The following is a 24,737-nucleotide window of genomic DNA, read 5'->3' as shown; positions in this document are numbered from 1 at the left end:
TTTTTAACATGTAATCGAATTGCATAGTAAAATTTGAAAAAAATTAGAATGGATCAATTTTGTTCAAAATGTTTAGCTCGACTGAAGACTTAAATACGCATTCATATATATAATTGAACGTTTTTACTTTCAAGTTGTCTAGTTGCTCAGAACGAAACGAAATTTTCCGTTCAACGAATGGGAGTTTTTTTTCCTGCAAGTTATGGGATTTCGTTTAAGGTGAATATAGTTCAAAACTTGGCCTCCAGAGAGCGTTTCTAATGAAATACATTACTTTCAAACCATTTACCTAGATCCATGTGACTTTTGGCTTTGGAGGCTAAAAGTCATATTTAAGGGTTAGGTTTTTATTGTTAAAACCCCCTACGAAATTTTTCAAAAGCATTCTAAAAAGGTGCTTTTTAACCTACCTTTTATTGCTGAAAAAATTATTACTACAATTTTATTTCTTCAACTTTTTTAAACTTCATTTTTTTCCCAATTTCATTTTAAAATGATTTTTTTTTTCAAATTGTACAAACCCAATGTTGCATCGGCAGCCTGCAGCATTTATTTATTTATAATGAATATTTATAAATAATAATTCATAATTTATTATTAATAATGCTGCAGGTTAACAACGTCAATACAACAATTGAACGTTGTATTGATTTGCAATTTGTAGTCATTGCAAATCAATACAACGTTCAAAACTTCAAGTTCAAAAACATTGAAATTCTTTCTCTTCAAATTTAAGAAGTATTACTTCGAATGCGTTTATATGAGTTAACGCATCTATCTTGTCTGTTATCGAAAAGGGCATCAATTGATAGGGATGCAAGAACGTTAAGTAGTTTACACATCAATTTTTTTCAATTAAATAGATGCATTACATTTGCAGAAAATTGTAGAAAAAGTTATTGGAATATATGAATAAAATCAACTTTAATAGATCACATAGATTTCAAGGAAAATGTGTTTGGTAAAACTCGCCCCGAAAAAAAAGTCTGGTTACTGTCATGATAGGGATCGAGTCACTAATCTCGTTCATCGTTATGATCCTATAACTTCACCTGATTTTGAATACAGCATATCACAAGTTCGTAGCATTTCCCTGTGGTCTACTGTAAAACGTGCTATCCCACGATTGCAGAAGGTAGACGAAAATGACAGCCGTCATGCTGAACATGTTTGTTCAATGCAAGATTTGTTTTAAAACCATCGTAAATGTATAATAAATGTGTAAATTTCTCATAAAAACGCGCCCTCTGGTGCCCAAATTTTGAACTTTTTAATTATCTCAAAAAAATTCACATCCTTTCATCATGTTGCAAACAAAAGACACTTCTGAGCAAAAGTTCGCCACTAGTCAACTTTGAAGTAGGGTCGTTTAATTACGGACACCTTGTACTTCTAATTAAGCAAAATTTAGAAATGGTAGCTTAGTATCAATCAAATCAAGTCTTCACATTCCCCCCAAAATCATGGGAAAACTTTCATTTGTTGGGTTTTACTCGAGGCAGTATAGAAGAAAGCGAATTGTAATATCTTACTTGTGTCATTCACCTCACGATAGAATCTTGAATATCTTATTAGACTTCCTAGTACATTCGCCATATTATTGCATTTATGATTATTTTCATTGTTCACAAATTTTTTATACTGAGCTTTTTTATGACTTGTTTTAGTTGGCTGTGACAGTCATCCAAGCCGAAGATTTGCCTGGACTGGACATGTCCGGTACCTCGGATCCATACGTCAAGGTATACCTGCTTCCAGACAAGAAGAAGAAGCACGAGACAAAAGTTCACCGCAAGACTCTCAACCCTGTCTTCAATGAAACGTTCAACTTCAAGGTCAGTTCCCTTGGAGATTCGATTTAATGATTCGGGAATGTAATGTTTCTGTGTTGCCCCCTTTCTGGAGAGTCACCTAGTACCTCTTCATCCAACATGTACCCGATCGGATGCATTGATAAAAACATTCGTAAAAATTAGTCTTGTTCAAAAATCATTTAAAATCAGTGAAACTCTATTTAAAACATTCTAATATCATTATCGTCTGGTAAATGGCAGCAAATGTTGCCTTTTTTGGAAGTTATTAACGAATAAAAAAAGCAGTTGATAACTTATTGAAAGCTGGTCCTTCCTGTGGCGTAAAGCGTTAAGTAATTTTTTTCTTCCAATTTGAATCTTTTAACATTTTCTTAAACAAGACCCAAATTTGAAACTAAGCTAAAAGAAAGTTCACATAGATAAAGGTTTTTCTTCTTTTATATTCTATATTCACGTGCAAATAACGCTACACCATTTTTTTTAAAGAAAAAAGTATTCGATTGGTTTTCAGCAAAAAAAATTAAATATCTATTTAAAACTTATTTTTGCAAATGGCATACAAATGAAAACAACAAGTGGCGCAATTATCATTTGGCTCTAAAGCATTTCTTGTTAAATTATTTTCAATTGATGACTTCGTATTGTCCTGAACCATGATCCTTGAGGGTCGTGTAAAAGTTTTATTAATCAGCTGATTGATGTCTCCCGCAGGTTCCCTTCGCCGAAATCACCTCCAAAACTCTCGTGTTCGCCATTTTCGACTTCGATCGCTTCTCAAAGCACGACCAGATCGGGGAAGTCAAGATTCCCCTCAACACTGTCGACTTGGCGCAGACCATCGAAGAGTGGAAAGACCTTACCAGCGTAGAAGGAGAACAAGGACAGGTAACAACTATTCCTCAGAACGTCTCTCTTTGTTCTTATGCAAGTATGTTCATTACAGGGACTGATTTTCATGTATCTTGTTCCACAGATTATTTAATACTTCTTGCACTTTAGCATAAATCAACCGCTGACGCTGACGTTGGCTCGGATTCAGAGGGGGGGGGGGGATCTTGGAGGTCATAACCCCCCTTTAAGTGACCAAATATAACCTAAAGCTGACTTTTTTTTAAACTTATACTTCGAAAACTTTTCTGCGAACCTCCTATTTATGCTCGAAATTAACATTTATGAGATGACTAAAGCCCTCCAAAACCAGAAACTGGATCTGACCAGAAGCACTGATGATCAATTTAAGACAGTTAATCCCATAGTAAATCAATATCCACTTTTCGACTGATTTCTTCCTACAAGAAACATGAGAATAATTAAAATAATGCATGACTTGGGTCAAAAGGAGCGCAATACTTAAGCACTTCTGATGCTTTGGTTTTCTTTGAGTTCATGAAGGAACCACGAACAGGCATGTGGTGACAGGTGAGTTTAAAAGTGGAATTGTAAAAGAGCTTGAAGTACATTACGAAAGAGAATCCCCAAATAATATCTTGACTAAGCAAGAATTGTGCTGTAATTTGGAGCAGAATGCTCATACTGCTGGGTACTGGTGAATCCCTGAGACGCCAACTGCGTCCAACGCTCAGGAGAACGTGATGCTACTTGTTGCCGATAGATCCAATTGTCTTCTATGCTCAGTTAGTACTCGAGTTTACGAACTCCTCGGGACCATGAAAAAAGTTCGTAAAATCGAAACGCATTGAAAACTATGTACTGCGTAAACGGTCCATTTATCTCCATAGCGAGTTCTGTCAATCCCAAAAGATATTTTATTTGTTTTGCGCCAATTATAAAAAGCGTCTAAATACAGACATCCTGAAACTCAGATCGTAAGGTCTGCTGACCACTTTTAAGATGATGTATTTCTTTGTAGAAATTAAAAACAAGGTGCAGTAAGACGAAATTACATTTCAAATGAAAGGGGTTACTTTCTTCCCCCAGAATTCCTGTCCCAGGTGCTGGAATTGTCAGGAAAGAGCTACTTTGACCTTGTATTAAGTTCGTAAAAGACAGGTTTTTGCCACGTCTAGTTCATAAAACAGAATGAAATTTCATACTGTTTCAATGGAAGATTGATTGGTGTAAGCGAGTAGTTCGTAAACTGAGTATTTGCAAAAAAGGTTCGTAAAATTGAGTGCTAACTATATAAGGTGCACGCTGTTGCTGATTTTTCAAGGTGGTGGCAGTGGGAGGGACTGGAACAGTAGCCGTACTCAATGGTCACTTTGCCGAAATGAAGATATTCTTACGAAAGATTTATTTCAACGACGAGGAGGAAGTTATTGGTATGAGACGTCAACAAAATTAGACTTGTAAGGGCATTTTTCCTGTTATTTGGCAAACAGTGGTAGACATGAAAGATGATTATATTGAGGAAATACCTTTTTTTTAAGAAATAACTATTCCTTCTAGTCAAATCAGTCAATGTGTTACTAATGCTTTGTAGTAAGCCTAGCAAATTGTTTTTTCTAATGACAGCAGGGTCTGAGCTTTTAGTCAATTTATGAACCTGTTCACGGTAGGCTTTAATTATATTAAACTTAAAATGCTTTATAATTGGTTCTAACTCTAAAAATAACACATATATATGCTTCATGCTATAATTCATTCCGTTTTATTTATACTCATCGTTTTGATGATGGAATTAATTTGAATTTATATTGTATGATTCGACAATGAAAATTGCAAATAATCGATGGAATTCAGAAGCTTTTGCTGTACATAGGCGTTATTATTTTCAGGAAATTGATTCTAAATGAGTGCCTGTTTTCTTTTCCATCCGTGTGTAAAATTTCAAAAGCTGTAATGTAAAGTTCCGCAAAAAAATGTTAAATTCCCCCGCACTTCTTTTAAATCGTCATTTTTTTTCTCGCAAAGAACTAGTTTTTGTGCAAACGATCTAATTTGTGGTCCAACAAACGGATTACCAAACAATGGCTTCTCAGTTTGTTGTTGCAATGTAAAAGTTTCACGATGGCAAACAACTGAACATTGTGGATCTGGTATGAGTTAAGAAAGGGGTTTTCTTTTGTAAAATTGTCACTGCTATGCGACAATGTCAGAATGGATTCTGTAGGCATGCATATGCAATACGAATCAAATAAGTACTGCAGAACTCCAATCATCCGAATCAATTGGAACCAAACCCCTTTCGGATAATAAAAAATTCGGATAATTGGAATTTTCCAAAAAAAGAGAAAACCGATCCGAATCATTTACTATATGCATGTTGAAAATGCGAGAGAAAAAAAAACATTTTCGAAGAAAACGAGTTTATAATTAACAAAATAAGAGAGGTAACGCTTTTCATGCCAAGCGTACTGACAAGTGCTGTACATTAGTACAGTATGTACTATGTTCAATCCGTATTGTAAATGGAAAATCATTGCCTGCTGAACGTCTGATATTAATAGTAAGTTTAACGTATCGTTCTGAAACACAAATTGTTAAATCGAACTTCTGATTTCTAACAAGAAGTTATTCTCCTTTTCTGACCTGGATAGGTATAGACAGTCGGAACTAAAAGTAAATAAATAACGGATTAACTTCTATGGTAGGACGCAATTTGACTCCCTTTTCATCAAAGCGAGAGAAACAAAACAGGCACTTCCGAAAAACCCAGATGACTAAAAAAAATAGCTTGGTGACTAGCTCTTTGAGAAGTCATGTATTACGCTGAATTTACCAAAAACCTCTGGGCAACGATTTGTCCAGCACCTTAAGTTTTTTCCTGGCTCCTAAGATTTTACAATTTTTGTCGATCTGTGGTTAGTCTGAATATTTTTATCATTACTGTTGATAACACTCAAAATAAAAGCGCAATAAGATATAACATGGCACAGTAGTCAAGCATATGATAATAAAATTTTACCTGCGAATTCTTGAGTTTTCGGGCAAACTTAGTAAGAAAAACGTGAACACAAAAATTTCCATTTTATCGTTGTTAAAATGCTAGTGATGTAAAATACTTATTTTTTCTTATCTAAGAAAAATCCTTCTGCCTAACTAGGCATTTTGTGCCTACAACATCATTTGATAATTGCACAGAATTCATTTGTTTATAATGATAACCTATAATTTGTCTTTTAGCTCACAAATGTGTAGTAAATAATGCATAGTATGCATCAAAAACGTATGTTATGGATGCTTTCAGAGAGTACTTTCTATCGTTTTTTCAAAATTCATTCATCGAATTTTGCCTTTCATTGACAAAATAAATTGAGCGTAGCTCACTACGCTCAGTTTATTTGCGCTTTGTAAACTAAACGTTCAAAAATTTTGCAACGGCTGTGCATAGATTCTAAATGTAGAAAAAAATAAAAGCTAAATGACAACAATGAAAAGTTGACAGCTATTAAATATTATTGATTGCAAGTACATATTGCGTAAAACTTACGTAAAAATCTGACATACGACATTTTTCTTTTTCATTTATTTTTCAAGTGTCACTTAGTACAGAATCTTAAAAAGAGTATTTTTGTCCGCTAGTCAGGCAAAGAGTAAATAACTTAAGAAAATAAAAATTCTATAAAATGAGATTAGAATCATGGATTTTGTTTTTAAGATTCAGAAATGGCTCTTGGTATTTTAGCCCAAATACATTACGTTTCATATGTTTAATATTAACTCTAACCGAATGAAAATAATAATAATAAAAAACCTTGTAAATCAGCATATCAATGTAATATGCAAGAGGTCTCATAAAATTTACTTTGTTTTAGAACATTTGAAAACAAGAATACAAAATTCTTCTTAACACGACAAATGGCGTAGTAGTTCGGCGTTGGCCTCGTACCCCCAAAGACGTAGGTTCTGACCTCCGTTGGTGGATTTTCTAGATGCAGAAAATAGACAGCGTCCATGTCGCATGATCTTACGGGGAGACTCACAACCGGCGGGAGTACTCGCGGTGTTTCGTCGAGTACTAGTTTGGCTTTGAATACTTTTAGCGAAATTAAATTCCTAGTGCAGTTTTGCATCGAAGAGACCACAGGTGCATCCATCTGGTGGAGAAACTAGACGTCAAAATTCTAGAGGTAATGGTATCCATCGATAGACGTGTCGCATTAAAGAATGAATGCTATATCGGGGGATTAGGTCTGGAAAGGGTTAAACCTCTGATGCAGCCCCCTTGGGAAGAAAAAAAAACAATATTCTTCGTAAAAATGCTCCGTTTAGGAGCGTTTTGTCTGTTTGTGAGTGAAATAAACTATCAATTCTCATGCTAAATGTTGCATTTTTAATGAGTTCTTTCTTTGCAGATATTGAAATCAATTTATTTGTATGAATTTAGACATTTGGCGCGATCATAAGATTGTAGACCTAGTAGCTCTAGTCATTTTTTAGATTATTGTAGATATTTTTGTAGAAAGGATACTGTTGTATAGACAAATATTCTAACATATTCAAAGCAAATTAGACATTCAAGCATTAATTTTCTTTTCTTCCTCTTTGAATTAGGATTAGATCCTTAAATTTCCTCTTAACCATCCCAGTCGTTGTTTCCGTAAACCAATTTCGTTTTCTTCTTCTTATTATGCTCTCTTTCGTAGATCCTGCTTTAATTTGTTTACTTTTATTTTCACTTTTTAGTTAGCGCATGCGCCTTTCAGTCGCTTTTGTTTAGTTTTGAGTTTTTTTAGCCTTATGATTTTTTTCGTGATCTAAAGGCTTAATCATTCTGCTCAACTTGCTCATTTTGCAATGACGAAATAATTTATGAAATATTTGCTGTTAAACGAAAACCTACTCCACAAACACATCAGGCCAAATATTTATTTGAAGCATCGTACCATACATAATATTTTTATTATCGTGGAACTTGTGAGTTTTATTCTATGAGGGTATTTATATATTGTTCCGTCTACAATTTTGATCAAAATCAAAACTATCGCCAAAAATCTTCATTCGAAAGATTTTCAAAATAAGTAACGCAAGTTTGGTGACACCGTTATAGGCAGTCTATCGCACGTTGGCGAAACTTGAAAGCAGGAACCAAAATAAAGTAATTCGACACGACTTGTTGCTACAGTGATAAAAAGTCTGTTATGATAGAATTACTTTTTTTAACCAATCCTGGATTTATTGGATCAAAATGAAGTCATAGTGCCATATAACAAATTTCGGTTGTCTGGCTGAAAAAATCGTTTAATGATGCCGTAAAAAATGGCAACGAGTACGCAATTGACAACATGGGTTCATTAAGTTATTCATAACCGTCAACGTGTGCAGAAAATCCATACTTAATTTTTTGTCTCTGTCGCAACAGCGGTGAATTCACCTAACAGATAATTTCTAGCAATGAAACTCATTTGACACTAGTCTAAAAAACATACATTTTTTTTTACTACACAGAAAACGTACGCTCGTCAACATTATGCTAAGATTGAAAATTTGAAATTGTTATGGCAAACTCTACGTGAATTTTACGTGAAACAAGTTAAGTAAAATATAGACGTCACGAAATATACGCATAAATTAACAACAAGTTTTGAATAAGCATTGTGGAAACTCTTTCATTGATTTTGGAAAAAACTGGTATGCTGAGGCTATCACAAGACTTTCTTCTATTTTTTACTTATGAATTGTTGACTCTAACGTATGATCGCACAAACAAAGGTTTGCTAGTAGCAAAAGCAGAACCAAAGAGCGGAAATACAAAATCATTTTAAAAGCTTTGCTTGAATTAGTCACAAACGTTTTAGTTGTTAACAAACAGAAGATGGCAACAGATGAAATTTATAAATCATAGAGATTTCTCCTATTGTCTGCAGCAATTAAATCGCGTGATACGCTTGCACGAGGCATTCTTAAACTTTTCAACGTGATTTATCTTTCACATTGTTTATTTAATTAAATGCAAAAGAAAACCAGAATCAGTCCCTTTAAAGCAATTAAAGCAAAAATTGAATCATCGGCTAGTTCCATGTATTTTCACTTCTCTTCTAAATTTCATCGAAATCGTAACATTACTTCTTGAGATATAGCAGTCACAACGAACATGAAAGAACGTTCGATTGCACCACCCTTCTTGAACTGTTGGCCCCAAAATCAAATTAGCTTTTATACCCTAAAACTATAAATATGTACCAATTCTTCCTTGATTCCATTTTTAACTTCTTGAGGTATAGCAGTCACACGTAGGGTAGAAAAACGTTCGATTGCTTCATCTCCCTTTGAGAAATTAGCACTAAAATTCAATCAGCACATGTACCTTTTAGGTTCTATTTGTGAGCCAATTGTTGCTTATTTTTACTCGTTTCTTCCTGAAGTATAGCAGTCACACAAAACGGGGAAAACGCTCGATTGCTCCACCCCCTTGGAGGAAATTGGCACCAAAAACTAATGTGCATCAATTCACATTGGGTTTACTATGTGCACTAAAGCTCGTTCGATTTCATGTAGAATTTTTTCTCTGAAGCGGCAAAAAAAAAAAAAAAAAAAAAAAAAACCGTCACACATATGCAGACAGACCAGACACACAGACATTTTCTAAAAAAGGACAAAATGGACTCAGCGCACCTCAAAACGTGCAAATCAATCAAAATTCTAAAATTTTCAAATCCAATATTTTTTTTCTTATATTAGTTAAAGAAAAAAGTGAAAGAGCTTGGAGTGCAAAATTCAGCTTGGAGTGCAAGATCTGGTGTGGCATTTAAATTTTTTTTTCTGATGTTACTAAACTGATTGCTTGACCTCCAACAAATAATTACTAACAAAGATCAAGTTTTATAGAGGTATTAAATTTATACTTCTTATAAATTCAAAACACAATAGAAGTTTAAATTCAATTTATAAATTCAGTATTTTACAAACTATTTATTTATTGAAAAAGTACAATCCTCAAACTTATGTTACCGTTCAAATAATAATTTAAAAAAATAACTAATTTACAGCTGAGAGGAAAATGACTTCACAAGGGTACAACTTTTCAAAAGCAAAAGTCATTGAGAAAAAAAAAAACATTTAAAAATTTTTACTATTACGGGAGAGTTGGTTAAAATTTTTTAATGGTCATGTAAAAAGAACCCAGAATTTAAAACTTGACTTGATTTTACGTGTTGTCCGAATTTTCCTAGTAAATGTTCGCTCTTTTTTATGATAGTGACATTTTAATGCGCTAATATTAAACATTACCGATTTGAACTTGAAAACAATTTAATCATTTGTTTTAACATCAGCTTACTACAAAGAGTGGAGAAATGCATTTTCTCATTCATTTAATCAATATGCAGCAGCATAATAATCAATCAATTTTTAAACGTTGCTAACAATTTTAGTCATTAAAGAGTTCATTAATAATTCTAAACATGCAGTAAAGTAATGAACGAATAACACTTATTGAAAAAATTTAGGATTTTTTTCTTACAAAAATAATTTACCCACCAATCTTTAAACAACGATCCTCGTGTCTTAATTTGGCACATTTAAATTTGTTCAAAATATTAATCTGTTATTTTTTGTACAAAAAATATTATGAACTTTTCGTTCGAAAATATTTTGATAAGAAGTGCCTTGAGCTGCTTATGTAAATTTCCCTGCCTACCTCCCATTAAGAAGAATAGTTTTTTTTAAAGCTAAAACACATAACTTAACCTAAACACTTATACTTTAACCCAAATTGCAACGAAGTTCCGTAAAATAATGAAAAACCCTGTTATAATAACGACTGCAGTCCCTAAAAACTCCCTCTTCCGAAGTAAAAATAATTTCACTGAAATGCGCTTTTAAAATAGAACCAAACGATAACCTCCCTCCTTGAAAGAAGTAAACTCAATATGAATAGGTTTTGCAGTTTAAAAAAGAAAAGACGAAAAATCTCCTCCCCTTGAAGAAAAAATTTTAATTTATCATTCCCATCACAGTTTGAGCAGAACGGAAACCTCCTCCTCCGGTGAGAAAAAAAAAAAAAAAAAAAAAGCCTTACAATTAGAAAAAGTTAAAAATCGTCCTTCTCCTGAAAGAAAAGATGTTAATTAAAATACGCATTGCAATTATAAGATAGTAGAAATCCCTTTCCACTGAAGAAAAAAATAATTAAAATATTTTATTAATTAACATGATTTTTAAAAAAAATTACATCAACTTGAAATTTTAAGGAACCTTCTATGGAAAATACTCACTTACAATGATAAATAATGGAAAGTGGACAAGAGTCTCCGATCCTTTTTTAACTCGAGCAGCCGAAATGGAACCGGTGTTGTTGTGCAGCATGATGAAGCCTTCAAATCTATCAACAATGCTTTAATTTTTTTATTATTTTTATAAATTGATTTGTATAATTTTTCTTCCTCAAAAACCAAATCCTGCTGTTTTTGCCATTTCTTCAATCTCCATTGGACCTTATTCTTGTCTCGTGACGTCACGATTGCTCCGCCATATTTGTAAGTATAGCTGGTGGATCTATGTTGTTCTTTGGATGTCATTTGTGGTTGTGAATTGTTGCGTTTTTGTGCATCGTTGCTTGCTTGGCTCGCGCGACTTAGTTTTCGTTTCCTTTCCTTTTCACTTTTATGTTTCGGTTTTGTTTGATGTCTGCTTTCTTTGGCCTTAACGTTAAATGAGATTCCAATCCTTTTGTGTGTGTCCCTTTGTGATTGAGGACCAAAAGCAGTAGTAGACAGCAAGAACCTGTTAACTATCTCTTAAAGTAACCTTAGCGTAGGCTATCTTCTAAATGTTTTTCATTGAATTGTGACTTCAAAGAAACAACCAAATCGAAAGCTATTCAATTAAACGCTACATCTGCTAAAAATATGGACACGTTATAAATGGTAACCACAAACAGTAGCACAAAGGGGAGAGGATAGGGAGTCATACCCCTCCCATGAATCAAATTAAATGTATGTATGAACACACGTGCAAGGGACTGAAATTGCGCTTTTCTGCCTTCAATTTCGAGAAATTTCATTGAACATTCCTTATGAAAAATTTCTCGCTACAGCACTGTCAATAAAGTAAGATGTGGTTCTCCTATTTGAAAAACCGCAGGGCTCTGAAGGATTTTGAATAAGAGAACAAGGTTATAATCAATGGTCTTGAACACAATGCGATCAAAATTCTGACGTTACTTGTGAACGTGTGCGATAATAACGGCTTTAGTCTCTGAACAGTAAGTAAAATTCTGATGTTAAACCTGCTCACATCAGGCTTTGGCTGTTCTGATCAGGTCCTTGTAAGTGATTTTGTGTGAGAATTTTATCTACCGGACAGACACTAAAGCCCCACTTGTACATAAATTGTTTGCTCGAAAACAGGTTTGAAGAGCCTGATGACCATATTTGATATAGTTTGCATCATTTCTTGGTGTTAATTGCATTTACAATAATCACGCGCGCTAGCATTTTTTCAAATGGTTTTTATCATTTTTTTTTCTTTTATGCTCTTAATTTACACAGGGAGAGAAAAATAACTCAAAAATCACATGCCATTTCATGACAAAACAAAAACGAGATCTTGGGAGATTTAAACATTAAGGGGGGGGGGACATTAGTGCGCAAATAACTGAATTTTAGTATTACTCCCATTGAAAACATTTATACTCTTTTAAAAAATTAGCTTTCTACTGCTTATTTTCATAATTAAGCTAATTTGTTATCTGTTATGTTCTTTTTTTCTTTGATGACTAATTTCTCATCTTGAAAATTTCTTTCACATTAAATCATTATTTTTTTTTTCACAGAAGAAATCTTTTTATTGTTCTTGCAATGGAAATCTCTTTCACCAAACGACACAGATCTTATAGGATTCTAGGTAAATGAAATGTGCATTTGTAGCTTGATTTTGCAACTAAACCACTTATGTCCGTTAGAAATCGAAGGATTATGTGGGGTTTTAAACGTTTCCTTTATGCAAAACTGTCCCGCTACTTATTCAAGAAAATTTATAAATGAAGTTTGAACAAGGGCGAGATGCTCACTGCTTGATGGTGATTCACCAAAAATCCTTTCTTGTGTCTTTTAAAGCTGTAATCTTTTCACACAAAACTATTTTAGTTGGAACCTGACCAAAAATCTGGCTCATTGAGGGTACTTTAAAATGAAACACTCACAAAAGAAGGCATAAAAGCGGATCATTGCAGGTAGAATTTTGGATCTACTCCTTACCTGGTGCGAAGTGGGATTGTTCAGAGAAGGTATTGGAGGGTTTAATGTAAACTGCTGCTATTGAAAATCCCTACTCCCGGTTATAAGCCAGGCCATTGCATTTCCTTCGTAAACGCCCTGAAGGTTTCCTTTGTCAATGAAAATCTTTTCGTTCGGGCATTGTTCTTGAGGTGTGTTAGGCATTATTCGAAGTTAATCATTTATCTTTCATTCATGAATATGTCTTCCCTGTAAGTAAGTTTTTTTCTGAAATTTTCTGCTAGATAATGTCGTAATATTCTTATATTCGGGGTAAAACAGACTAGTCAATAATACATTACACACACTCACTCGCCTTCAATTGCAACATAAATTGGCTTTTCTATCAACTTCCTTACTATGAGAAAGGTTGGCTACTGTGCAAAAAGATGAGATTTCTGTTCGTGAAGAGTAACACTGTGCGTCACCATGTCATGTTGCTATTTGCGAAAGTTAACTTTAGAAAATAATTGCAAAAGATGGATAAACGCACAAGGAGTAGCGGTTATAGTCAATTCGATGTAGTTTTGGCTGCCTACTTAACTTAGCGATTAAAATGGTTGTTTCTTTGATGTCCTTTGGCATTCTGCGGTGATTATGGTTTGTCTGCAAGTCATCTCGACTCTCTATGGCCCAATAATTAATATGTTTATGATTCTTTGCAGGAAAACAAGTTGGGAGATATTTGCTTCTCTCTACGATACGTACCAACTGCTGGGAAATTAACTGTAGTCATTCTAGAAGCTAAAAACCTGAAAAAAATGGACGTCGGAGGATTATCTGGTAAGTATTATTTTTGTTACTGATTCGAAACCGACAATCAACTTATATACTCGAATCTCAGTCACTGATGCGGTTAGCTGAAATTTTCATAAGGCACTATAGTTGGGGCAAACCTAACCTGGCAGAGTCGTAATGTTGTGATTAGCATCTCCGTAGACCTCACAATGCCGCCAGTTTACCTTTGCCTACCATAACTGTAGTCTAAAGTTACGGTAGATGATAGTTAAAGTAAACAGTAGTTACAATGAACGTGATAATATTCGTCAAAATCTACTTTGAATAACACAATATCATTTGATTACCAGGTTCAACACTGTTTTTTGCAAGCTACGATTTTAAAATTTAGTGACAATTAGAAGCTCAGCGGACTTCATAATGTCCGAATCCAAAATAAAATGGGCGCTTTTATAAAATGGCGTCTACATGGAAACTTACAGTGAGACTACAGTGATTTCTAGACAGGGTGTTGGAGTAGAGCAATGGCTCAGTTAGCCATTTTTGAGAAAATTTGATCATGCAATTTCAGTCTGCATACATCTTCGAATCGTGTTAAAGATGTCTTCCATTACTCACCGAAACTCGCTAAATTTGGCAACTTTCTTAAAATTTCGGCTCAATTTTAAGTCCTCATATTTCGATCACGGGGGCACGAAGGCAAAAAATTAATACCCCCAGAAACTTTTTTACAATGCTGATTCGATTGCTTCATATTTTATTTTATTTTATTATTTCACTATTGCGTGGTTTTTGTGATTAGAAAGTAAATTTTTTGTGGAATTGATCATTATTTATGGTCTTTATTGTTTTCGTGTACTTTACTTCTCCAAAAATGTCCAGCAGTATTTTCACGCCGTGAAAAAATCTCTATCGTTATACCTGCCAGCGCATATTCTGGAGCTTTATATTTATAAATGAAATTTATGCATGAATTTTGAACATGGGCCAGATGCTCAGAACGATGCTCAAGAAAACGTTGTCTGTGCGAAAAATTAAGTCACCTTACAAATGCACCTAAAAGTTCTTCATTCTTAATTTTGGTTAGTCATCCTATTGACATCAAACGGTTCTCTTACGACCTTAAAATTTATCTAAATAACTTGCACATTATTACGCAATTAACCCTCAATGCATTGTATTGCCATTTGTCAACATAGCCAATTTAGTTTTCTAAAATAATTTTTGAACAAATTGAAACTCTAGCTGCCAATAACAGAGAAAATACCCACGGAAGATGCTATTAAATCTGATGGAATCTGATGTACCATTTTGATGGAAAACAAAAATAGATTTATCTTTTTGGCATTCGCAAATGTAGGAATTTTTTAAATTTTAGTTTAGTGTACTTGAAAATGACTCTTTTAATTCTGTGACGAATAAAGTTTTACTGCTATTTAAATAATAGGACATTTTTATAATTTCTACCAATCTTTTGGGACATTTGATGATAAGTTATTGTTAGTTGCTTTTTTAAATTATAGCCCGATTTTATCAGATGGTTATTTAACTGTAACCGTACCTAAATTAAACTATGAATTATTTTGAAGTATTTTTCTCATGATTTGAACATAAATTCAAAGTCAAAGGACACATTTTAAAATGTACTACAAAAATGGCACATTTATGGGTTGAAATTATGTTTCATTCACCTCCTCATCTGATTTTTGCTCTCTTTCATTGCCAGATCCGTACGTCAAAATTGCCATCATGATGAATGGCAAAAGAATCAAAAAGAAGAAAACGAGTATCAAGAAGTGCACGTTGAACCCTTACTATAATGAATCCTTTACGTTTGAGATTCCCTTCGAACAGATACAGGTGAGTACACATCCGTACAGCAGCTGCACGTCTGTGTGTATTCTGCTGCCCATTTTCACTGCTTCCCCGAATCTGTACCCAAAGTTGGTGCAGTTCTGAAACCGTCATACTCTCTAGAAAAAGCTATTAAATGCTAAGTGCTATTAAAGCTAGAAAAAGCTTTAATAGCAGTTAGCATTTCTCTTTAAAAAAATATTGAACACTCTTTAGAGTATCATTTTCACGCACATATCCTTACTCTCAGAAATAAGAGTTTAAGACCTGGAAGACATTTGCTGTTTTCAAAAATGATGTTAATGTCTTAAATCTGTTTTAAAGTTCTTGCCATTTGGAAAACTATTATATCAATGAAAATGTTCAATCAATTAATATAATCAATGAAAATACTATGCTTCCCCGAAACTGTACCCAGAGTTAGTGCAGTTCTGAAACCGTCTTATTCTCCAGAAAATGATATTCAAGCTTTAAAGCACTTAGCATATCCTTTCTCTTTGAAACAAAATACTTGAACATCTCTTTGAAGAATCGTTTTCACGCACATGTCCTTACTCTCAGAAATAAGAATTTAAGACCTGGAAGATATTTGCTGTTTTCAAAAATGATGTTAATGTCCTAAAACTGTTTTTAAGTTCGTGCCATTCGGAAAACGATTATATCAATGAAAATACCTAAAAATCTTAAAACTGTACTTATGTCACGGCCATTTGAAAAGCGATTCTATCAATGGAAATACTTAATTGTCTTTACTTTAAAAAATATATTTAAAAAGCTGTAAAAGTATTTAAGTATCCTCCTTATTTGAAAAATGATTTTTACTGAGACACATTTTCACGTTGAAAAATAATTTTATTCACTTAGAATATTTTCTGCGAGAAATGGTTTTTAGCCATTAAAAGTATTTATTCCTTTTTTAAATATTTAATGTATATAAATATCTTTACTTTAACTTTTCTTATGTGCATATGTGTGTTATATTTGTGTATTTACGTGTTTATTGTTTGTTAACTTATCATGAATATAATTTCTTTTACGGTTTGGTAAATAAAAACAGAATTTATTCAGGTATTTGCAGGGTGATCCAAAAGTCAATAGATTTTTTAAACCCTATAATTATAAGGATAAATATACGAATACTTAGAAACACGGGGAATTTTTTTTATGATGAAAAAAAATCATATTAATTACATTTTTGACTAAAAGGTGGCACTGGAGTGAAATTAATGGCATAATATAATACAGCTGATCTTGATTTGAAAAAGTACTTCAATATGACAGCTATTTAATGTCTTTTCCTATCATTGAGAATTATAGCTGTCAGACGATGGAAATAAGCTTGCACAGAGTCAAAAAGCATTTTAGCGTTTCCGAGGGTACTATTAACACATGATGGTGAACCCCACAACCAGAAGTCACAAAGTGTAAGATCTGGAGACCTTTGTGGCCATTCTCGCGGATTCTTCATTTTTCTAAAAGTTTTACCGATTAAGACGTGTCGTGCAAAGAGAGCGTTGTCTAAACAGAGAACTTAAGCATAAAATTTTATCGAATTTGTTTCAAATTCAAATTTTTGAGTCTTCGAAAATCGCTTGTGCATTGGTACCCTTCTAAACCTTAAGTGGACCACAAAAGGTAGAAAAACGATTTTCACAACTCTTATATTATGCGAAACGAAATGAATCCAGAAGTCTTCTTTGATAAATTTAGTTACGCCACTATAAAAATGGTATAGATGAATTTTCACTAGCTACTGTCTGACCACGGATTGTATGGAACTTTCAAACGTCCAGATGAGACGAATCTATCTGAATGAGAGAGAAAATTAAAAATTTGATGCGCGTATTCCGCTCATTTTAATGAGACTGTGCTTCTTCAAAAGCTGACATCTTGGGACCCCATGAAAATTGTTCGCGAATCACAGGTTAAGAATCACTGCCTTAAGGGTAAAAGATTTTTTTCCCCTGAATTTCAATTTCTTGTAGCTTTTCACCAATCGTGACGGATTACCGGTAGTTCTGGAGAAACGGCATCTGAATCAAAGAGATTCTTCTTTCTAATCCACTTTGTTTCATCCGTTGCAGAAAGTCCAGCTGATGATCACGGTAGTGGATTACGATCGCATCGGGACCTCGGACCCCATTGGGAAAGTGATCTTGGGATGTAACGCCAGTGGAACCGAGCTACGCCACTGGATGGACATGCTTGCATCCCCCCGTCGACCAATTGCACAATGGCATTCGCTCAAGGACCCCGAAGAAGGCCAAGACAACTAAACCTCACCCTCTCTGCTGGTGAGTCACATTTCCCCCAAATTATGGAATTCCTCTCTCCTCCCCTGTGTTATTAGACTTTTAACTTTCTCTTCTTCAACAGCTCAAGAACAGCAGTGTAAACGTTTATATTTAATACCATGTATTTTTAGGAGTTAAATAATTCCATAATTCTCTTACCTGAAATTTAAATGAATTTAAATCATGTTGAATTTGTTGTTAAGCTGTATGAGTTCATTAGTGTCCAGCCTACTAATATTTTGTGGGAGCACAACCTAAAAACTGAAGTTAGTTCAAAAACAATAATCTTATGTATTTATCTCGTGAAACATCAGAAAGAGACGAAGTTAAAATAACTCATTTATTATGGCTTATGGCATTTACAGTGAAATGCCGTTACGAAAATAGAAAATAATTCTTTACAAAGGGATTAGCTCATTTTAACAGGCAACACTTTAAATGATATATCAATGAATTTTGTAAGTTCAAGCATGAAACGTTAATTTAAACATTCAGAGCTAGGAAATACATGTCAAGAGCAACTGGCAAAAACTGTCAACAAAATCGGACAGACTCGAGTGAAGAAGCAACAAAGTCTGTCTTGAGTTGAAATCGGAAAGCAAGAGAATAAAACAAAGTGCCAGGAGATTAAATTCAACCGGCAATTTGTAAATTATGTTATTAGACGTGATTTTCTAGCAAGACCGAAAAAAAGGAGATTAAACCTATGCAACTTAATACTACACCGTAAAAACGATTCAGAAACGTTCCTGGAAAATAATGGGCAGCTGGTGTGTCCATTTTCTACCTGTAACATACTCTGCAAAAACCAGGAACGTTTTCCGCTAATGTTCAATAACCTTCTTGAAATTATTCCGGAAGCCTCCTAAAAAAAACAGAAATCTTTCCGTTTGAAGCCAGTCGTGTCTCTGGAACTTAAGAGTAAACTTTGCTAGGTATAATACGAGGGCAAATCAAAAAGTCTTTGCGCCTAGTTTTTTAAGCCAAAATATGGCTGGGAATACAAAACAAACATGTACATTCCCAGCAGCGATAGTTCCTTTAACCGTACCTGCTTTTTGCTCGGAAGAACAGAGCTGCTATCAGTCATTTAAGATGACGGTCCGTCTTCAGACGTCCATATCTTATGAGCAGCGAAGTGTTATTTGTTTTCTATGGAGCAAAAGAGACAAACGCCCCTTGTGTCTCTTCAAGTGAGTCTCCAAGAGAGACACTTTTCCCCGTGCGTGGGGAGCATTTCCCTGCGAATTGCTATTAGCGTTTGTCCCTTGCTCCATAGAAAACGAATAACATTTCGCTGCTCATAAGCTGTGGACGTCTGAAGAACGACCGTCATCTTAAATGACTGATAGCAGCTCCGCTCTTCCGAGTAAAAAGCAGATACGGCTGGTACGGTTAAAGGAACTGTCACTGCAGGGAATGTACATGTTCGTTTTGTATTCCAAGCCATATTTTGGCTTAAAAAAATAGGCGCAAAGACTTTTTGATTTGCCCTCGTATAATAGGTTCTTGATATCTTCCTAATTTATAAAAGAAAGTTCCATAATCTGCATTGCGCACTTGTCCGAAGATAAGCCAGATTAGGGAGTAACGGGAATTTTATTCGCATGCAAAGCATGCGAAGTAACGTAGTCCATACTTATTCGCCTCCTTTTGGGAGCTTAATTAGCATGGACGGGCAGTAATTGAACTGTAGACGATACACTTTATAAATACGCTCAGTTCATCTTTACACTGGGAGCTAAAAATATTTTTCACAACAGTGAGAAGTCTGCATTCGCGCGACTTGTAGCAATTCACGAAACGTCTTGACAATGATACAGTGAAACCTGTATAAGTAGGCCACTTGCGGTGCACTACTTTAGTGGTCACCTTGAACAGGTGGTCAACTTATAGAGTTTGAATTATATGATATAGATTTAATTCTGTGCCTGAAAATAGCGATCAACTTAGACAGGTGGTCAACTTACAAGGGTGGTCAACTTTGCAGGTTTTACTCTACTTGATTTTTCCAGGAAGTGATTAAAAGCCATTGAAATCCCAAAACGTTACACGGAAATATTCAGTAACGTTTCGGAATTTTTTACAGTGTGGAAATACTTTTTGAAAAATAATTTAGCTCAATTAGTAACATTTATTCAAAGCGTTGCATCATTATAACCTATATTTTATTAATAATTATCTATATTTTTTCTCTCTTTCCAGAACGTTCGAAGGGATAACCCAAGTTTTTCTTCAAGCACAATTGATTCAGAATATCAACTTCCGGCTTGACAGCGTGAACCATAAATTCAGACATTTTTGTCCAAAAAATATTCTAGGAAAAAATATACATGTATAAATATACATGCATATATATACAAATAATATATATATATATAGGGTTGAACGTAGAGTTTGTAAATAGCTAATAGCTATATACATGCTTTTCACATTGACACTTGTTCTCAAAGCTGTATGTAATTGTATATTGTACTAAATAGTTGAAATGTTCCGTTCTTATTTTCAAAGTTTTATAAATCAGTTTGACATTTGCTGTAGCGATACAAAATGGGAAAAAAAATCAAAGTGGTGTTTTGATGTAGGAGCGAATTATTGACATGTTCACTAAAAATTTTAATAATGTTGCATATCACGTGTATAACTTTAAAGTGTCATTAGCAATGTGATGGCAGTGATAATTGGAATGTTGTTAATGGTGATTTTTGTTGTTACTATGGTTACCAATCTGCCAAAGCCGGCTCTTGATCTTGGAATTTTTTAAAAATTATTTTTATTTTTTTCGACATCGTCTGGGAGTTGGATTTTAAATGCGTGGTTTGATTGTGTGATGACTGAAATGAAAAATTGGTTGGTTAAACTGAAAATTTTGTGACACTATACCAATATTGTTGAGTCACTATTTAAACTAAGATTTTTGATTTGAAAATGTTCATCAAGTGCTATTCGATAGCTTTAATACGTAATGTTCCTAAAAGTAAAAAAATAACAAAATATTATGTTATTGAATATTATGCGATTTCAGTAGTTCTTGAAATGACTATTGACGTCCGCAATGAGCTTGTTTTGTTAGATATATAACTGTTGCATGGTTATAGTTTTTAAATTTTTGGAGCTTGTACCTCGCAAAATAGAAATAAAAAAGAAGAAACTGCATATTTATTTATTTTTGAAAATTAAAAGGTGCAATATTTTTCATTGTAATCTCAAAACGGTCTGCTGAAGGATCAACGAGCATGAAACGTCAACTATTAATATAGAAACTATACTAGTGGTACCCTGTGTCTTAATGTAATTTATCTAATATTCAAACTTTGCTCCTACACTAAAAAGATATTTTACGTTCATTTATTAAAGAAAATCTCCGAATGTCAGTCCTTTGATATACTTTTACAATTTTATATTTTTTATATTAAACAACCAGAAACTTTTTTTCAGAAACAAAATTAGAAACCTTAGTGGATACATCATATGCTGGTCAAATAATGTATTCAATTGTACTTTTTATTCTCTATTATTTAAAATAATTGAATCTTTACTTTTATCTTATACTATGAATACGAATGAGTAAGGCCTCATTCTTGGTTTGAATGTGCTTGCAATGAATGAATGTATATTTTACTTATTCCCTGCTTTAAGTGATAAAACTTTTTTTATAACAAAATCTAATACAAAACTTATTTTAATCTTTTTTTTTTCATGAAGTGAATAGCTTTGTTTTAAAACTAATAAACAGATGATTGGAAAAAAAAGAAAAAAAAGAATCACGAAATTTGGCAGTTAAATATGAAAAATTACCTTTTTTGTGTGCATTAATATAATGAAATTTTGTACGTGATGCATATCAAAGTATGAAGATTTTTTTTCTGCATTTCTTTTTGAATAAGTTTAAGGTATAATATTCTTCTAAAATTATATATATTCTTACTAATTATTATATTTTTAATGCCAACGAAGTGGTTAATATATTTACTTCGTACATGTACATAAACTTGTTTTAAGCTGTATTTATAATAGTTACGCAAATAATTGTAATGTATTATTTTGATCTACGTTTTATGAAATCGATTTTGATTTTGCTTAGTGCTATGTTTCAGTTATTGAAAAGCCACTGTAAAAGTTTTGTATTTCGTTTTTAGTTTCAAAGTTTTGCTAGAAATTCAAGGTTTATTCCTTAAATAAAATGGTATTTATTAACATGTTGACACTATAGACCAATTAATATGAATTACTGCATTATTTTAAAGAGTTATTTCATATGCTGGATATGTGAATATATCTCAAGTTATTCATCCTCTTATTTATACTTTATTTCATAAGATATTTTTCTTCCTAAAAGCTATAGCCTTAAACAGGTCTTTACATTAGCTAATAGAAAAATGTTTCAGTATCCTCTATGATCATTTTATATGTGATGTTAAGTATGGTTTATCCCTTCTTTCATTTATTTTTTCCCATGCAAGAGCTGGCTTCGGTACCTGTACAGTTAGTACAAATACTCATAAGGTATCCATAGTATAGAGTAAAAGGGGGGTGAACGTGGACAGAAGACCGTTTGTGAGTGTACCCGAAACGATTCTTGTTGTTTTCTAAAATTCTTGGATCACACCGAATGTTTTATGGAATATCTGTTCGTGGCTTATTTTGTGATATGTGTTCATATTTGTTTCGTCTCATACCATGCACTGTTTATGAAGTGTTTTAATCCTGTAGATACATCCATTGGTCGCGAATCGTGGATTCGAAATTTCAAAATATAAAAATTTCTTCAGCGTCAAAAGTACGCCAGCGGACAACGAACGTGAACCAATTTCAATTTATTCTAATTGTACAGATTTAAGCAATTCCGTAGGTCTAATCGAGTCGTAAGTATAAAAAAGCATTCGCATAAAACGGGGCTGCACTCTTGTAGACAGAGCGCCTGGACTCTTCAAAGCGCATTTCAAAGTGAAAATGGCGTAGATTAAATACAAAAAGCTGTTAGATTCTTGAAAATGCTGTCGAAATTGAAACTAAATTCTATTGGCATTTTGCCTCGTCTTCTATGGAAGCTTCTGCCCTGGCTTTAAATTTTATGTCTGGATGAGCTGCAGCCCTTGTCGACGCAGCCTCTTCGCAGTAGTTGCTGTCCATAGTGAGTAGGGAATGGATTGAAGGAGATGAAAAAAAAAAAAAAAAAAATCAACATTCCCCAATCGCATGAAAGAGCTGGGACCGAGAGTCAATGACGCGCAACACGTCATCCGCACGTCAATGACGTACAATGCACGAAATAGACATTAGGACCCTTAGAAACATTCAGAAAAACCGTTCGAACATGGTTTCAGAACCGCCATTTTAATCGTGCTCGAACAAATCCAAATGAAGTCTATTCCAAACTCGTGACTGGAGGCTTTTTTGCGCAAACGAAGTACATCAAATATTCAATGAAATCTGCTTTATAAAACTCAAACTATGAAAGAGTATTTTAAGAGCATTCTTGTGGTGTATTTGTGAATACATACGTCTTCACCTGTCAAGCATTAAAGATGCTATCTTCAACTTCTGGAGCTTAAAGGTATGAAACGTCGCTTAGCATTTTTCTATTTCAACTATTTCAACTACTTGTTTTGTCGGAACCCTGTTGAGGTGAAAATACATGAGTACTTTTATCTAACCCATGACTATAAGACATAAACAAGAAAATAAGGGTTTTGTGGGCGATATCTTGATAGAATGTAGGCACTTTAGTTCTTTTAAAAAGGTAAGAGCAATTATCATTGAAGATTGAAATGTAGATTATTAGTTACTCCCACGTATTTTACCAATTCACATTCAAAGATTTATAAATAACTCAATGCGGTTTTTCTTTTTAAATTGAAGCTATTTCATCATTTTTATTTAGTACATAACCTTAGTTACTCAGTTTTTTTTTCCACACTAGTCACCCTTAATCCTCAGCGTGAAAATCTTCAGAAGTATAAATCTAACCCCACACTTTCACCTATCAAATCCTATTAGTTTTTGGCTGACAGGCATAAAATTCACCTTCCATCACGAGTCAGGTTAGTACCGCCAGACAATGCACAGAACCATAGGGCAAAAGTCGCTCCCCACGCAACCAGACGTCGCCCCGCCGCTCACTATGGGCAGTCACCACTGTGCGCAACGAGGTGCCTGAATTCGTAGCTCAAACATGTTCGAAAATTCGAGAACTCGAAATCGGCTTCTTTTACGAGCGAATTAGAAATTACGAGGGCAAAATATTTGCATCGTGAAAAACTACGCACTGCGTGATTTTCAATTTTACTCTCTTCTTCTGATTCTCTATCTAAAACATTTTGAATACATGTATAAATACGTACATATATATATATATATACATAACATAAATATATAAATATAAATAATTATATATATAAATATATATAGCCTGTGTCTCATGTCAATGAACTTTATTATGTTTGTTTTATTCTGGTGTATACTTAAGCTATGAAAAATGGAGGTGAATTTTTGTTTCTCTTCCCTCAAATCTTGAGTGATGGTTTCAAACAAATTGAGAAAAGTCTTTTAATGTAAACTGTGATTCTCTATAGAAATACCTGTTTTCACTTTTTAAACACAGCTCATAGGAATGTTACGGGATGGCTCCGAATGTGGTATTTTCTTGTCAATATCTTCAGTTTATGATCACCAATAAAGGTAACAACAGGGACTTAATGTGTCTTGTTCTTGCTGTTCTTGGTATCTTTCAATTCCATTTATTTATTTTTTTATTTTTTATTTTTTTGAGCAACTACGAATTGCTGATTGCTTTTATTTAACCGTTGAATGGTGCCCGTCCTTTGATTTTATTTTTCTGTGCTTCTGTGCTGTTTTATTTTTTCTGTGTGCAGGCGTCCATTAGGGTGGTCTAAAAATACATGTAGAAAAAAAAG

The 24,737-nt window shown here is 33.7% G+C and overlaps 1 protein-coding gene across 4 annotated transcripts in view; it reads left to right on the top strand.

Moving 5' to 3' along the window:
* The window catches only part of LOC129228178 (synaptotagmin 1-like), a 92,943-nt gene extending 68,429 nt beyond the window's left edge, over nt 1-24,514 (top strand). For all 4 annotated transcript variants that reach the window (XM_054862838.1, XM_054862839.1, XM_054862837.1 and 1 more), the window contains exons 5-10: nt 1,668-1,835; nt 2,526-2,699; nt 13,600-13,717; nt 15,399-15,532; nt 17,611-17,820; nt 20,026-24,514. In XM_054862838.1, coding sequence (XP_054718813.1) covers nt 1,668-1,835; nt 2,526-2,699; nt 13,600-13,717; nt 15,399-15,532; nt 17,611-17,802 — 786 coding nt within the window. In that variant the 3' untranslated portion in view covers nt 17,803-17,820; nt 20,026-24,514. The remainder of the gene's footprint in view (nt 1-1,667; nt 1,836-2,525; nt 2,700-13,599; nt 13,718-15,398; nt 15,533-17,610; nt 17,821-20,025) is intronic.
* The last annotated feature ends 223 nt before the right edge of the window (nt 24,515-24,737 follow it).

Source organism: Uloborus diversus, chromosome 8, assembly GCF_026930045.1.
Source record: "Uloborus diversus isolate 005 chromosome 8, Udiv.v.3.1, whole genome shotgun sequence".
In the NCBI taxonomy this organism is placed as follows: Eukaryota; Metazoa; Arthropoda; class Arachnida; order Araneae; family Uloboridae; genus Uloborus; species Uloborus diversus.
Note: the sequence above shows the minus strand (reverse complement) of the source record. Positions and strands in the feature narration are given on the sequence as shown.